At 32.5% G+C, this 17556-nt stretch overlaps 1 protein-coding gene and 1 long non-coding RNA gene across 3 annotated transcripts in view; one reads left to right on the top strand and one right to left on the bottom strand.

Moving 5' to 3' along the window:
• Positions 1–3170: 3170 nt before the first annotated feature.
• LOC126743792 (probable multidrug resistance-associated protein lethal(2)03659) overlaps positions 3171–17556 on the bottom strand; it is a 29965-nt gene continuing 15579 nt past the window's right edge. For both annotated transcript variants that reach the window (XM_050451016.1, XM_050451017.1), the window contains exons 2-11: positions 16002–16187; positions 15734–15949; positions 15255–15682; positions 7102–7258; positions 6432–7044; positions 5155–5759; positions 4747–5098; positions 4543–4693; positions 4168–4398; positions 3171–4114 (exon numbers count right to left, since the gene is read on the bottom strand). In XM_050451016.1, coding sequence (XP_050306973.1) covers positions 3222–4114; positions 4168–4398; positions 4543–4693; positions 4747–5098; positions 5155–5759; positions 6432–7044; positions 7102–7258; positions 15255–15682; positions 15734–15949; positions 16002–16078 — 3723 coding nt within the window. In that variant the 5' untranslated portion in view covers positions 16079–16187 and the 3' untranslated portion in view covers positions 3171–3221. The remainder of the gene's footprint in view (positions 4115–4167; positions 4399–4542; positions 4694–4746; positions 5099–5154; positions 5760–6431; positions 7045–7101; positions 7259–15254; positions 15683–15733; positions 15950–16001; positions 16188–17556) is intronic.
• LOC126743793 (uncharacterized) lies at positions 10443–12914 on the top strand. Its single transcript, XR_007662993.1, has 5 exons — positions 10443–10781; positions 10856–11214; positions 11278–12065; positions 12124–12215; positions 12275–12914. It is a non-coding gene; the product is annotated as an uncharacterized LOC126743793 (long non-coding RNA).

Below are 17556 nucleotides of genomic sequence, written 5' to 3'. Positions count from 1 at the left end.
CTAGCTACAATGAGTTATAAATTCAACTTAAAGATGTGAAGAATTGCTTTAAACCGCCTGGAAAATTAAATTGAATATTAAATAGTATTAAATTAAAATGTTTATGGCTTGTTATTAATATTTTTTTATTCGATTTAAATAGGTTAAATATTTGAAATGAGTAATATTTACACTCAGTTGAAATAAATTAATAGTTTTATAGTATTTAGTGCAGTGGTATTTATTGGGTTCTTTTTGAATCAAAATAAAAATACCAAAAGGCACACACTTTCTGGTAGTTTTATTTTGATAGCAAAAGAACCCTATAAATTACCACAACACTAAATAACATAAAACTGTCAATTATTATTTCAACTAAGTGTAAGAATTGCTATAACGTATTAAAAATTCAACCTTTTTATATTTTATGATTTAGGTATTGCAATAAATTACTATGTATTTACCTAATTATTTTTCGGTTAAATTCTGGTAATAAATTAATAAAACAGTTTCTACGCAAACATATGTTTATTATCCAAAAACAAAAACCTACATACATTATATAGGAACAAATATTACTTTAAATAATTGTAACAAAAACAGTAAACAAAAAAAAACACATTCTGTGCATGTTTTTTAAATATAGGTACAATTGTCATAAAGTACTCATACAAAATAAAACTGTGAACAAATATTATCCAAAAACAAAAACTTATACATACATTATATAGGAACAAATATCACTTTACATTGCAACAACAACAGTAAACCAAAAGAAACACACATTTTGTGTATGTTAATAAAATAAACAAAAATAATCGATTGTAAAATGTTATAAAAGGTACATATTCATCACAAAGTACAAAGTAGGTACTCATAGAAAATAAAAATGTAAACAAGTTTATTTCCTAAAAACAAATATGTAAGTACCTACGTAACACGTTATAATATAACAATAGGATTATTAAAACCAAAAAACTAAACCAACCACATCTATGCATGTAGCTTTTTTAAACAATTCTACTAAATACTTACAAAAAAAATGGTAATAATATTATTATGTAGTACATATTCCAAAAAATAAAACCTTAAAAGAATCTTCTTTTGAATTATGATAAAAAAAATCACTACATACTACAACAGGAAACTGCACAATCTTCTGTTATAACATTCACTACGTCAGAAAAATTTGAGGAGTTCGCCTCAGATGGTAACGATTGTTATACAGTGGTTGCTGATGTTTCTTTCTAAAAATGTATATGGTTTTAAACAGTTGATTTTTATTTAAAATAAAATAATTACCATTTCTTTAATTTTATCAAGAATTTAAGTCTGGGCCCCACAAGAGGCACTAATTCCTTCAAAACCTTTTCATTAAGATTCATTAATTGATCCTCATTAATTTGATTTGCTAGAAAAAATATAAGCTGTTTAAAAGACATTTTGTGACACGAACAGTGAGGAAGAAAACTAAAAAACAGAAAAAGTTAAACAGAAAAGAAAACTAAAAGTTTATTTATTTAATTGTGTAAATTGAATGGTTGACATTGAGAAAAATAATGTGCAAATGTGTTTATTAGATTGTTTGTTTTATGATTTCTGCATTGCAAAGTTAAATGCAATTATGCGATAAAAATAAAGAAAATGCTGAAGGGGGATTTAAATTCAAGGATAATACTGGATCTAATAATAATCAAAAGTGGATAATACTGGAAAATAATGGCGTTATATTCTAAAGAGATTTATATAAAGAGTCGAGAGTATATCAAGAAGAATATTAAGAAGCATCTGTGACACAGTTGTTAAAATGTATCAACAAAGGCTTTTTGGTAAAATTGATATAAAAAGTTATGAAAAAAGCCAGCCCCTTGCCAAATCTTAAAAATAACGAAATTGTAATATAATTGTATAAGTCTTTGTTTGAATGTTCTTTCGATAGCATCGAGCAAAAAAAGTCATATAATCTGTTTAAAACTTTATCAAAGGTATATACAGATTTAAAAATAAATATTAAAAGTTACTCGTAACAATGGCGGAAGCTTGTTATTGTCTTTACAATGGCGGGTTTCAATAAAGACTAAATCTAACTAACAAGAAAACTAGAAACTAAACCAGCGAGGAGTGCCTTAAAGGGAGTGAGTGTCACAAAATGTCTTATAAACGAGTATCATACAGTATTTTTTCTACCTTGTGACTTTGTAGCCAAAAAAAAAATCTAGGAAAGACGAAGGAAGGCGACGCCGACGTATAGTAAACGAAAACGTTTACTATACGTCGCCGGTAGGCTAGGTCAAACGTGCGAATCACATAAAATCATAAATTTACTTAATTATACGTACTAATATTAAACTAAACTTTTATACACTTCGATAACTTCCTCTGGTTCTTCATTATGATTCCATTCTCGCAAAACACTTTCCACGCGCTGATTTTCCATTTTTTAGAGGAACAACACAGGTTACACGCCACACACCACTCAACGCGTCTATAACTAACACGGAAAACAAAGGGAGGAAAAAAAAAGAAAAAAAAAAGGTCTTCCCTTTGTTTTCTGTGATAACTAACAAGAGCACAAGAGGCAAGCAGGGTACGCGTGGCGTGGTACGCCGACGTTGCCATTTTTGAGATGAACAAAAAGTTTTATTTGAGAATATTTACATTGAATTGAATACATTGATTTTATTGTAAGAAAATAAATATTCAAAGCAACAATTTATTTTCTTCAGACGAACCGGGTATAGTCTTCACTTGATTAATAGAGTATTTTAAACTATATATACGGGCTTTAAAGCAATAATATATATCTTTCTAAACAACAAACTGATTTATTTAAATTAATTAACTTGAAAAGCTTAGATTGAACATAACATTTAGTAAATTCAAGATTATAATAACTTGAATTGATACCTTTATTATTCAAATGGGACATTTCACTTGTTTTTATTTGAGAATACATTTAATACAACTAAATCTATAAAATATTTTGATTAAAAAAGTATTCTCTTTTTAAATCTTTATTTTAAATATTTTGTTTCCTATTTATAAAGAACTCTATTTCCGCAATTTAAGCCTATTTATTTCAATTAAGAATGTATTATTCTTGAAAAAATTAGAAAATTTATTTACTTGTTAGGAGTAATCGTTTTTTTCTGTGTATCTTTACTTATGGGACCAGAAAAAAAATCAACAAATTAATATAATACTTTATTGGTAAACAATATACTAATACTACATCCCCTCAATCAACTAGCATTCGCTTGATTCTTCATCGAATAAAACAAACTTCCCTTGTCAGCTAATAAAACTCTCGGATCGTCAAACTCGACGATCTCGCCCTTATCCAGCACCATCACCCTATCACAATCCAGAATAGTACTAAGCCTATGCGCTATCATTATCACAGTACAATTCGAGAAGTTTTCTCTAATAAGTTTATGGACGAGTTCGTCGGACTCCTCGTCCATGTTTGCCGTTGCCTCGTCTAACACGACGATTTTATTCTTCCGGATTACGGCCCTGGCCAGCGATAGCAGTTGCTTCTGCCCACTGCTCAAGCTCAAATTGGTTATGTCCTCATCCAGGGACGGAATGAGATCTTTCACTTTTACTTTTTCTAGGGCCAGCCAGATTTCTTGGTCTGTGTAGATTTGGTATGGGTCAACGTTTTCCCGAATGCTTCCCTCAAATATAATCGGATCTTGTGGTATGATTGATATACTTTTCCTTAAGAAATTCACTGAAACTGATGACGTATCCAGGTCGTCTATCAGTATCTTGCCTTCGTACTTGTATAGCCTAAACAGGGTGGATATTATCGAAGACTTCCCTGCCCCAGTCCTACCGCAAATACCAATCTTCTCTTGGGGTTTAACAGTAAAACTGATATCTTTCAAAATGCGATTGTCCGAATTGTATGATAGACTGACGTTCTCATATTTAATGCAACCATCTCTTGGCCAATCATTCACTGCCCCACCGGACATATCTTCTTGTTGTACCTCAGTATACTCCAACACCCTTTCCACTGATGTCATGCAGTTTTCCAGGTCTGCCCACTGCTTTACTGCCCATTGAAGATATGCCGTTAGCATCATCACTTGTGTCAGGGCCAAACCGACATCACCCACAGAAATATCTGAAATAGGTTGAGAATTATTCTGAGAACTATAAGTTTAATGAGGGGCCTACGTGTTTCTGCAAAGAGCAGCATAGCAATGATGAAGACAACAAACATGGCCCCTGCAAAATCCATAATATACCCAAACGCCCTTGAAGTGGTCATTACCATGTAGTATGTCGAATTGGCCAAGTCCTGGTGCTTGTCGAATTCAATTTTTAGAACCTCTTCGGCTTTGTATGCTCGGATTGTTGTGAGGCCTTCGACTGAGGCGTTTAGATGACCCACCAGGGGACTTCTCGCTATAAAATGGTCAATGACATATATTGCATTTTTTTTAGTGCCCCAAGAGCAATAAAATATAAATAAATATCATACTGATTAAGAAATAATATGTTGCCAAGAGACAAATAAATGTATTATTCTTTAATTTTCAGGAAACTTACTCATTGCTTCAAGCCTCTTTAAAGATCTCCCAGTAGGCATGTAGACCATCCTAAGAATATATAATGCCACAAAGAAACCCAAGGCAAACAGTAAAAATATCCAACTAATGGTCGCTATCAGAATGAGCATTCCACCTATACTTATGAAACTCTACGAAAAAAAATCAATAAACTCAATATTTAACATATTTTTTTTGCACTCACCCTAAAAAACTCCATAAAAATAAACGGGTACAGCTCATCAATCACATCCAAATCATAAGAGAACCTATTCAGAATATTCCCTATGAAGTGGTTATCCATAAAGGTCATCAGAGAACCTATGACGCACTGGCACATGATTTCATGGATTTTCACTGAGGCCCTTCTGCAAAACCTGAGGATCGAATAGGCTTTGATCAGTGAGAATATTGCAGAGCCAAAAATCAGTATGGAAAACAAATTAAAGGTCCAGTCTTTCCGTTTCACTGCATCATCATATGTCAGGGTCTCATTGGTTTTTGAAGTTATGTTGTTGCCTGCTCCTATATCAAATGCTTCTTGCTGATAGTCAACCCTGTAAATAAATTTTAAGTTTAGTCTTTGGAACATGTTCAATGATTCCTCAAGTACCATTTAGAAAGCAGTTTAGAAGAATAGCTGTCAGTAAACTGTGCTGCCAAATAGATACACATAATCAGCGAAAATATAACAATTCCCCCACCGAATTTTATATATTTCCAATAAGTAATAAAATCCACACTGCCAATCTTCTTTTCTTCTTGATACACCTTCTTCTTCACCTTCTTATCATCTATATCAACCTCCATAAGTTCAATAAGCTTCTTTTCCTTACTAGTCTCTATAGTCAATTGCTGTCTGATCTCCTCAATATCCTCACTGAATATCTCAGCAGGTTTCGATACGGATTTAACAGTACCTCTATCCAAGAAGATGACAGTACCAGCAGACTTGAAATATTCGGGATTCTGAGACACGAAAATGACCAGCTTGCGTTTGAGGTACTGCCTAATACATTTTTGGAAAATGTCTTCTTGCACTTTCACATCCAGGGCGGCCAACGAGTCGTCTAACAAGTAAATATCGCTGTCTTTGTAAATCGCTCGGGCCAGGTTCACCCTCGCTTGTTGCCCCTTACTTAGGTTCATACCGCCATCTATGACTATTGTTTCGTCACCGTTGGGGAGTAGGCTGAAGTCATATTCTAAGCAACAAACCTAAAAGTAGAATTGATTTATTATTATTATTTTTGAAATCCACTTATATATATTTAAAAATATCCTTAGATTTTGATTTTCGTAGCACTAAGGATGACACAGAGACTATCGAAACTTTGACTTGAATGAAGAGTTATTCAAAGTAAGGAGATGATTGTTGTTTAAGATAATCTTGAGATTTAGTCAACTATATTTGTAATATGCGTTGCAAGGGTTACTCTTCAACCGCTTCTAAATGTTGACATTTATACGTCAAAAGATTTTTGACTAAATGGCGGATGGGTGTCTACAATTCTAAACATTTCTACACTATGTACAAATCAAAATGGCGATATTAAACTTTCATGTTAAGTGTTAAGCTATTTGATATGTCATTAGGTAGTCAAAGTTAAAATGGCGGCGTCTTCAAAGATAATTTTGTATTGTCTTCTTTTCTCTCTTCATTTTAAAGGGATTAAATGAGTACCGAACCATTCTAGAATATTGCGTCAGTACACAAACCCAAAACAACATGTTTTAAGTTTTATAAATGGATATCTTATAGTTCAAAGGTATATGTCATTGTTGTCAAAGTCAAATTGGCGGCATTTTCAAATCTACGTATCTATAACTTTATTCGTTGAGAATTATATGAAAAAAAATGGCGACTATAATAAGGAATCTTATACTAACCTTAATAACATCATTATATCTATTTTGATCCAGAGGCAATCCAAACAAGATATTTTGCTTTATAGATGAAGGAAACAGCCAAGGGTCTTGGGATGCATAAGATATAGATCCATTTACTATAAGGCTACCCCTAGTGATGCGATAATCCCTTAATATAGCCTTCAAGAAGGAGCTCTTTCCAGATCCCACGAGCCCAGTAACAATATTAAGACCGGCATCAGTAATGCTTAGATTTAGGTGTTTTAAGATTTGCTCTTTTCCCACCGACACGCTGACTTCCTTGAATTCGATTTTGCCTTTTTCTTTGCCTTCAGGTGCAGATGTTGCTTGGGGAGCATAATGCTCTTCGATGTGAAGCATGCGGCTGACTCTGGAGAGGGAAGCATAAAATTCCGCAGAGCGAGAGAGGCCTAATGGTATTGCTATCCCAACTGAATGGCGTAGTTCCTTAAATAGTCCCATAACGTAGAACACCAATTCCGTATTGGTGGAATAGCCTAGAGCTACATAGGATATTAGGAGGACTGGAAAGGTGATTTTTGAACCCACTATTCCAATGAGGATAAGTACGATTTTCAAGTAGAAAGATGTCATGGTGGTCTTCATTTCTTTTCTAAAATGGTTATTATTAGTAAAATCGGAAGTATGAGTAGGTTAGTTAATGGCATACTTGCGTGCCTCATAGATTCTTCTATTGAAAAACATTTCCCAGGTGTACATTTTAATTATACGTAAAGCTGATAAAGCCTCTTGCGTTAATTGTAGCCTCTTGTCGGCCATTTTGCCAACTTTGAGCCTCATGTTCGTGATGGTTTTGCTTAGAAGTACTGAAATTGATGAGAAGTTTGAAAGTTGGCAATTCTAAGCGGTTGAAGTCGTTTATTTTTGCTTTTTCACTACTTAGAAAGTATTAAAAAAATAATTTTAAGCAATCAAAGAATAAAACGGGAAAATTCTTTTTTTTTTGAACCAATGAAGAACTTTATTTAATATTATTCTTATCTGAAATCCTAAATATAAAATATGAAAATTTTGAAACCTAAATAAACGTATTGCCACGATTAAATGACCGGACTACTGCCGTTCAGATCAAAGGAAATAGATTGTCATTGAAGGCAACTATATTATTACTCAAAACATTCGAATTTCCATCAGATGGTGCTCCGTCTCATTGTTTTAGAGACATTAGAGCCAACTCAGCGGACCTAACATCTCTTGATTTTCTTCTAGGAGAATACGTCAAGTCTTAAGCTCATAAGATTGTTTCGGATTCTTTGAATATACTGCAGCGACAAAGTCCTGCATCGCAACTCGTTCACAAGTTAACACGTAGAGTGGAATAGTATAAAATTTTTTATCTTCCAATTGACTGTTTCTTTTCTCTAGCCCCATAGTTGTTTATCATTTTTAAGGAGATTGACATGGAGAACCTTGTGTAAAGCTTTAGGTAGATCTAAAAATACTCAGAAAGAACACTAGGACATAATTAATAAAGGGTTCGAGGAAGAATGACGAAGAAGCTTTCGAGGGTCTAGGGGAAGCTATTTGACCAGAAAATGACGAGGATAAGAAAAAACCTGCCAAAGGAGTATCATGGGGTCGAGTCAATGTACGGTATGGCAATCAGTTCCTACAAAGTTAATTTTAGGTTAGGCCGGATGTATAAATATTCTATGACATAGAATCTACTAAATCATATCAAATAAACTGTGTAGCTTGGTTTCAAGGATAGTTTCCATGAAGGACTACGATATTCATAATAGTAAGTGTTCTCAAATAATGGCAGTAGAAAACAGTGTTTGAACGCTATGTCACAGCATAAAGAAACCAGCAGTCGCACTTCAATAAAAGTACATTGGCTTGAATAAGCGAGTTCGGTGCATGTGTACTAACGCAGGCGAGGCATATTTGCTTATAGTAGGGATGCCGCTGACACTCGCTACGGTCCACGCGGCTTTTGCCTTGGCTAGAGCCGGACTTAAACATTTTTTTAGATATTATTATCTTGTAAAATAAAAATACATTATATTGGAAAAAAAACCAACCAACCAAGCAACCAACAACCTCTAGCTATTTATTTAGAAACCACTACTTTTTCTTCTTATACACCTTAAATAATGTGATGATCCTCTAGTTATATTTTTATGAACCCCTAGTTTCGTAATGATAGACTTTTTTTTTGTAAAACTATTAGTGAGGAGTTGGACTTTGTCATTTTTTTATAGGTATTTCGAAAATTACACAATTTTAAAAAACTATTTAATGCATTTGATAAACCTTAAGAGGCTATTAAAAAAAGTATTATAAAAAACTTTTCTATCTCTTACGATTTCTAAGCTATAGTTGTTTTTTGAATTTTTAAAAAAACTTAAAAAGTTCCTTATCGCTTATTTTTGCAATTTTTTTTAGACCTTGGTTTTTCATTTTCAAACTTTTCAACCCTCACTTTTTACTCACTACATTTTTTTTTTAACTTTTTTTTACATCTCTTATATGGCCCCCTTTCTCCTCTATACGCTCCTGTAATTTTCGATTTTTTATCTATTTTAATAATAACGTTATAAAAAAAAAACTCAACTTTCCTCTTCTACATAGTACAAATACTGATTTTTTAATATTAATAAAGTTCATACAATAACAAAATATTTAAACAAAAATAAACATCGCATTTCTACATCTAACAACGACGATATAGAAGAATACGTGCAGAACGTTAATTAGGTATGTACCATAAATTTAAGAGACCATTCTTTGAATAATTTTAAAACAAAAAGTTCATATAAACATATGTCCAAAAATTCTTCGTTCTCAATATACAGGGTGTTAAAATTTAACAACAACTAAAATATACGCAACTGACTTTTGTGCAATTTTTATTATGTTCTGTGGATTATACAAATAAAACTTTTTTGTCTCTTGAATTTTTTTCGTACCTTGCTTAGTTAATAATAAATTCCAAAAGAAACTTTTCCCCAAATTCCTTGTGTGATCCAGGGATATGCAATTAAGTGGAAATTTTTTTTCTCGAAAAATAAGCGAGATACGAAAAAGTTGTATTTGTATTTGAGTGAATCAAATAAGATATTAAAAATGGCACAAAATTCAGGTGCCCCAATTTTTTTGCCACAAATATTTCTTCAGGTCCCGTTCGAGATTACACTGAACCTAATAAATTTGATCATATTAGGGGTAAATTAGCTCCTTAATATTATAAATAACACACATATGATGTTCATATGAACTTTTTGTCTTAAAATTACTCAAACAATCGCCTGTTAAATTATGTATGGTACATACTTAATTAACACCCTGTATAGTAACGGTTTTAGATTAACATCTGACTACATAGTAGTTTAAGGACAACTAATTATACAAATAAAGTAATATTTCAAAACAAATAGAAACTCTTAGGCCAATAAATAAAGACAAATAGTTGGCAACAATTCAAAACAATTCTAACATCTGCGAATTTTTATTATATTATTAAGTACCAACTAAAGTAAAAGTATACAATTTTGCAACTCTCTTAAATATGACAACACTGTTAAAATGGCAGAAATATAAATAATGTCCTTAAAAATCCAAAAAAAATATTACATTGCTGCAACCTTAATTGATGCTTAATTATGTTATTTGAGCCATACAGCCAAATTTGCAGCTATTAAAAACTTTGGCAAAGTCAATTATTTTGCTTCATTAAATTAAAATTTAATTTTTGACATACCCCTCTTTTAATACAAAAGTTTTTATAAAAAACGCTATTAAAATAGTCACTAAGTACGGCGCTGAACTAGGCGATACACCTATGAACACAGTTCGATAAACAGTGAGCTCGGCATCCGGAGAACATGGCTGACAAGGATCTACGGGCCGAGCTGTCAATTTCGATTTCACGTTGGTTATTGTTATAATTTAATAAATTATTAATTATAATTATACCAGTCAGTTATTACAAAGTGTTCTTCGACTGTGGTTTATACTGTTTCTTTTATTGTATTCGTTGTGTTTGTGTTTGCTTGCTGATTGTTGTTTGAAGTATGAATCACTATACAGAGTGTGACATAAACTTTTCTAGAACTTCAAATTTAACATCACATAAAAAAGTGAAAGATAAGAAAGAAAACGATAAGAAAACATAAGAAAGTAAAAAGGAAACATCCAGGTAAAAATTATATTTAGTTCTAATAAATGTGTAATTTATACTTAATACAATAAATTATTTAGATATGCTTCATGTGCTGCTACCAAAAAAAGTTCAAAAAACTCAATCTTCTGTGCTTTGCTTAGAATGTAATAAGAACTTTACAAGTCTGGGCAATCTTAGGCTCCATCTAAAAAGGCAGCATGCAGGTAGAACTGAATCACACATCAAAATAATTCAATGAAATAAATTACAGCATCATATTTTTTCTTTTTATACTTAGATAAATTGGACGAAATAGCTCCTATAAAGAAGAAAACTTATATATGTCCCTACTACAGAGAGCATTTTCCAACTTTAAAAATCTTTGTCTGTCATAAAAAAACCCATAAAATTCTAAAGGAATTAAAGTGCCCATTATGTCCATATACTGGTTCTGATCGAGCAAAATTAATATTACACTATATGGGAGTGATCATTTTTTCAATATTGAAAGTGAATGTATTAAATTTGATACATTTGAGGATTTTCAATCTTGGAAATGGAAAGTGGAGGAAAAATCATATTCATCATTTGTGAAAATGTATGGTTCAAAAAAAGCCACTGATTACACCACATCAAACTATAATTGTCATAGGTCGGGTGAGTTGCAATTTATTTTGAAATCAAGAGTCAATGTGTTAATTTAAATTTGTTTTTTTACAGGTACCTTTAAGAAAAAGGGGAAGAACATGAGAAATCTTAATACGCAAGGAGCAAATAAAATTGAAGGATATTGTCCTGCAAGAATGAGTGTTAAAATAATGAAAGATAAAAAATGTGTAGTTAACTTCTGTAAGAGCCATATAGGCCATAAACAACAACAAGATATAGGTCACCTGTTCCTATCAAAATTGCAAAAGCAAGATTTGGCAGCAAAGATAGCCGCAAAAATTCCATTTCAAGTAAGAGACTCCGTGTCTAATTCTCATTTAGAGCGTATCCACTTGCTCACAAAAAAGGACCTTTACAATCTTGAGCAGTGTTTTAATTTGAGTGGCTCGTCAGTACGACATGCAAATGATGCAATAAGTGTCGATGCATGGGTCAGTGAGATGAAAAGTTCAGGATGTGCTTTTCTATAAACCACAGGACACTTTATGTGAAGAGTATCCTGAACTAAAATATGAGGACATTTTTTTAATTATAATGACAGATGGACAAAAGGATCTCTTACTACGATTTGGGGAAGATTGTATTTGTATAGATGGAACGCACGGACTAAATGCTTATGGATTTGAGTTGCACACCATCCTTGTCTTGGATGATTTGCGAGAGGGATATCCTACAGCATTTTTTATTTCTAATCGTAGCGACACGATAGGCATGCCTATTTTTTTCCAATGTGTCAAAGAAAGAACTGGAAAGTGCATTAAACCTAAAGTCTTTATGTCAGACATGGCCGATGTGTACTATAAATCATGGATGCAGGTTATGCAGCCCGCTGAATTTAGGTAACATTAAGATGAAATATTTCATTTGTTTAATAAGCTGTAAATTTACATTTTTTAGATTATTTTGCACTTGGCATATATACAAGGCATGGAGGAAGAATTTGGAAAAAGTTACCAATAAAGAAAAAAAAATTAGTATTTTAAAACATGGTAAAAACAATAATATGTAATTTTATATTACACAATGTAATTATATATTCTCTTTTTAGATTCAGGTGTATCATATGCTTAGGACATTATTACAGGAAACTGATGTATCTGCTTTTAATAAATTAGTTTCCAAGTTTCTTGAATATTGTAAAGCAGACAAAGATAGTTTGGAATTTGGGATGTATTTTGAACAATATTATGCATGCAAATCCGAGCAATGGGCATATTGTTTTAGGTTATATTCTGGCCTAAATACTAATATGCACATCGAGAGAATGCACCGAACGATAAAACATATTTAGATATTTAGATAAGGCAATAGGTGCTATAATGAAATTTGTCAAAGATAAATTATTTGAAAGACTTATTGTACTGCATAAAGGAAAGGTCTCAACCAAAACCAGTGAATTAAGAAAAAGGCATAATACTAGTCAATCCCTTGATTTAAATAGAGTGGTTAAAACTGATATTGGTTGGGTGGTGCCCTCTAGTTCAAGCAACGAAATGCACCATTGAGGAGGTGAAAGACAGCTGTCCATGTAAATTGGTGTGTGAAGAATGTCAAGCTTGTTTACACCGTTTTACTTGCACATGCTTAGATTCATGTATAAAATGGAACATGTGCAAGCATATCCACTTAGTTTGTAAATACACCCAACTACATTCAAATAATGACAACACCATCAAAAACGCAGAAAATTTAATGGAAAATTCTATGGAAATCTTTTATTTCATTATACAATGTGTTTGTAACTTCTCATTTTATTTATTTTTTAAATCATAAAAGTATCAAGTAACGTCTAAGTATAGTATATGATTTAGAGGAAATCTTTTTTTTTTAAATTTATATCGTTTGCTAATCAATTTAAAAATACGGACGTTTTTTAATTGTAAAAACTTTTGAAACTTTTGGCTTTCGTCAAAAAATTTATTGACCCATGGAAAAATATTTATATTTCTTATTCGATAGACTTTCTTGACCTTTGCATAAACACACTGCATATTCATATTTAAAAAACTATATTTAGGTTCATGATAAATTATTTTAATTTAATTCTTTTAACTAGGAAGACTGCCGATAATTTGACTTCTGAATACAAAAAAAATGTAGGTGCATACCTATCCTTTAAGGTAACTATCATGGCTAACTATTTTTGATGTATGTGGCCTAAAATGACGATTTTTTACATTGATACGGGTTGGTTAGCTGTGGTGGTTATTTTTGGTATATTTTGATATAATGGGCTGGTGGATGATGCTGTTTAATCAAATTGTTATGACTTATACTTTATTAGATTTTTCTTTTAATTTAGGCGATGACTATAATCTTCTGTTTGAAAGCGATGACGAAAAAATGGCTCTAGTAAGTGCGGTTACCAAAACTACCTTACAAACGGAACCACTTTTAGAAGAAGCTAAGAAAAAACTAATTTTGCAGTTTACAGAGCAAATAAATGATTTAGCATCTTTTGAAGAGCTGGAAGCTGTAAAAAAAATTATTGTCCCAATAAAACCTACCATAGATGCTAGCAGACATCAAAATGACAACAGCAATTTGGTCTTTCCATCCACGTCAAAAATACCCTCCAACAAAAAAATTTTACCACAAAGAAAATTTTTTTCTATTAAAAAAAATACCAAACGAGAAAATCCAAAACTGCAAAAGCCTTGCCGTGAAAAAGGCGACATATTAGTTGTCAACCTTTTGTACCAGCAAAATTAATTAAATATAATATATTTTTTTAACTTATCGTAATTTTGTTTTATTTACATAGGTACCATACGCATAGACCTCTTAAATAAAACAGTTAAGTAGGTATATTAAAATAATTTATAATAAATAAGTTTATTTTAAAAGATTTGTGTACCTATCATACGCCACACGTTTATTTTGTACTTTTGAAACCCAAACAACGGTGAAAATTTAAAATGATTTATTTTTTTTCAAAATTTAAACAATTTATCTACTCCTATTAAATTATATATTTATTACTTAACTACTTTTGAACAATTAATATTATCTATAAACAAACAGCGTGAGTTATAATAACTCACTATGTAATAAAAGGTGCATGGCTCTGTATAAGCCGATTGGCCGAAAGGAAATCCATATTGTTATTTGAAGGGGAGTAATGTCACTTGAATAATTTTGACATTGTCAAATAGTTTTTATTATTTTTATTTTTTAGTTAATAGTCGTAGAAAAAGTATAGTATTCAACTTGCGGTAATGGTCATAACTTACTTGATGAATTAACTACAGCACTCGCCTGCGGCTCGTGTTGCAAACTTCATCTGCGTGAGTTATGACTTACATTACCGCTCATTGAATAATATACTATTACCCCATTAACCCCATAAAGGCCCATCAAAAAACCACCAAACATGTATTGTTGGTTGCACACTGCTGCCGCGCTATTGTGTAGCCGGTGTCCGAAAACTCCTTCGAAGTCGTGAAATCGTAATTGACAGCTCGGTCCGTAGATCCTTGTCTGCGGCATGGCTAAGGATGCTATTAGCAGAGACAACCAATGTCTCTGACTTTGGTTGTCTCTGCTATTAGTTCGCTTACATTTTCGAGCGGAGTACGACTGCTGGTTTCTTTATGCTGTGGCTATGTTGAGGAAGAAGCAACCGCTGAGCATGGTTCGAAATTTCGAAACAGGAACCAAAATAGTGTAAATGCAAGGATCTAAATATAATTTAGAGGAGAACATGCTTTAAAGGGAATGTTAGCTCCAATAGTACTGGCCGTTAGATCATTTTCAAGTTATAAAAAAATCCTTTGTTAATTTTTTGTATAGCCACTCAGTACAATAAATCTCATAATTCTTCAAGCTCATTAAAAATTACGTGACAAATGTATAAAAAATTACGTGATTTACCCGAACCCGGAATAACCGAAACCAAACAATAGAAAAATAGGTTAATTATTAAAACAAAAGCCACACATACCGCCGTGCCAACAATGGTAATACCGAATTAACACGTGCTTGACCTCCAATTTCTACCCAAATAAAATAACATGATTTCCTCTTACCTTGAACCACTAATCCTGTAAATAGCATGCCCATGGCAATGGTGGAGGGTAAACCCATTTTAGAATACAATAAATAAAACACCGTAACGGTCTGGATCGAACCGACAATCAATTCGCTTACTGTCCAGATGTTATGGACGACCAGTTTGATATCTTTGGTTAAAATGGTCACGATATTGCCCATGCTTGTTTCTGATATTTCTCCAGGCCTCAACTTGAGAACTTTTCTATATATTAAGGAGGTTAAAGAGGCCTTAATTTGTAACTCCAATTTGCACTGGAGCATGAAATAGTTATGTGCCCAAAAACAGTGGAAAATTGCCAAAGCGACCACGCTTCCAGCATAGAAATACGCATCGTTCCTGCTGATTTTCGAGTTTGTTTGGAAGTATGAGATAAACTTGCTGGTGATATGAGGATGGACAATGCTGAAACAATTACATTAGCTTATGAAATGTTATTAATATAAACCATTTTACCTATTGAACATTGTCCATAATAAGTGAAAAGCCGTTAAAATGGAGTATCTCCAACCAAATCTCCTCCATAGCAGTTTTATTAAGGTTTTATTCTGTTTCCATTCCAATTCTGTTTTGTCACCGCAGTACTTGGAATCACAATCTTCTGGGATAGCGTAGATGTCAGCTTCTTGCAGGTTTCCTTTAAGGCCTCTCTTGAATAAGCCAAAAGTGTATCTGAAAGTTTATCATCAGTTCGCTCTCTCACTATACTAAGGTAAATACTCACGCAAAAGTTAAGAAGGAAAACAAATTGGCCCTTTCTCTTGGGTTACTCCTTCTGTTCTCTTCTTGTCCGCTATCCATCTTAACAGATTTATAACAATATAACGTTTAAATTCTTCTATATCTCGTTAGATCAGCATTGATTAACCATCTTTTGTAACTCGACGTGACTTTGGTTGAATCAGTAAATCTTTCAAAAAAAATACCCAGTATTGTCACGGTTTCATTCTTAATGTTCGTGGCATATAATGATTTAAAAAAAAATTATTATGCGGTTTGTATTATGGAATTACATATAATGTATTGAATTTGCTTTAGAAAAAAATAAGGAAAGGTTTTATAGTCTAATAGACATAAAGGTCGCAGGAGGTAAGTGTGATCTTTAGACAAATAGGTCTGTTAATGTTTGTAAAGCAGAGTATGATATCTGATGCATGCAGGATAAAGGCTTCAGCAAGTTTTTTTTAAAGAAATATGTGGTTTTAAAAATTTTGCTACGGTCCTGTTTCACAGTAGAGTTGTGCGCACCTTCATCATGACTTGACACTGGTGGGTTACGAGTTATGATGGGACAGGGCCGTATTTAAGAGCTTTATCTTCATTACTTCGAGTTAATTGAAAAAAGTATAATTTTTTAATGCTAAGAAAATAAATTACTTAACCTTTAAATTTGCCAATAGACCTGATGATGAACAGCGATGTAATAAGTAAGGTTTGAGTTAAATATTAAAATCGATTAAACAAAACAGTGTTTTTCTACTTTCTTAGTTTAAGTTAGTGATATATTTATGATTTTTTTTGTATTTCAAATGAAAGATACTTAAAAAGTGTATGACTAGAAGGAATAAAGGCCGCCTGGAAAACACCAAAAACTTAGTCTCACTCCTTGGAAGAAACGACAAGAATAGAAGAAATAAAAGAATTTTCTGATAAAAACTAAAGGGTGTCTCAATAGGAACGCACGTTTTGAATTGCGCAGCATTCTTTTTTTATCACAGTATGAAAAAAAAACTGAAAAGAATAATGTAACATAACAATATGCAACAGTTTGCGATTAGTAGCCATGGAACGATATACGGTCGAACAACGAATTATTATTGTTAAAACACCCTAGAAATATGAAGAATGTTTTGCGGAAACAGTTCGTAAATTGCGGGGCATTTTTGGTCGACACGATGCACCAAATCACACGACCGTCCAAAGACTAATTGATACATTTGAAGAAAATGGTTCTGTCGTGGATGTAAAAACACCAGTGCGTATAATCTTGGGTATTTCAAAAACAACAAATGGATGTTGATTTTTCGAAAAAAAAATTGTTTACCCATGAGGCACACTTTCATCTTAATAGATTTGTTAGTAAACAAAATTGCCGAATTTGGGGCGAAGAAAATCCTAGAGTCATTCATGAGAAGAAAATGCATCCATTAAGAGTCACTGTTTGGTGCCGACTTTGGACAGGTGAAGTAATTGGACCGTACTTCTTAGAGGACGAGGCTAAAAATGCAGTTACCGTGAACATCTAACGCTATCGTAATATGCTCACTGAGTTTTTATGG

This window comes from Anthonomus grandis, chromosome 13 (assembly GCF_022605725.1).
Source record: "Anthonomus grandis grandis chromosome 13, icAntGran1.3, whole genome shotgun sequence".
Taxonomy (NCBI): domain Eukaryota; kingdom Metazoa; phylum Arthropoda; class Insecta; order Coleoptera; family Curculionidae; genus Anthonomus; species Anthonomus grandis.
Note: the sequence above shows the minus strand (reverse complement) of the source record. Positions and strands in the feature narration are given on the sequence as shown.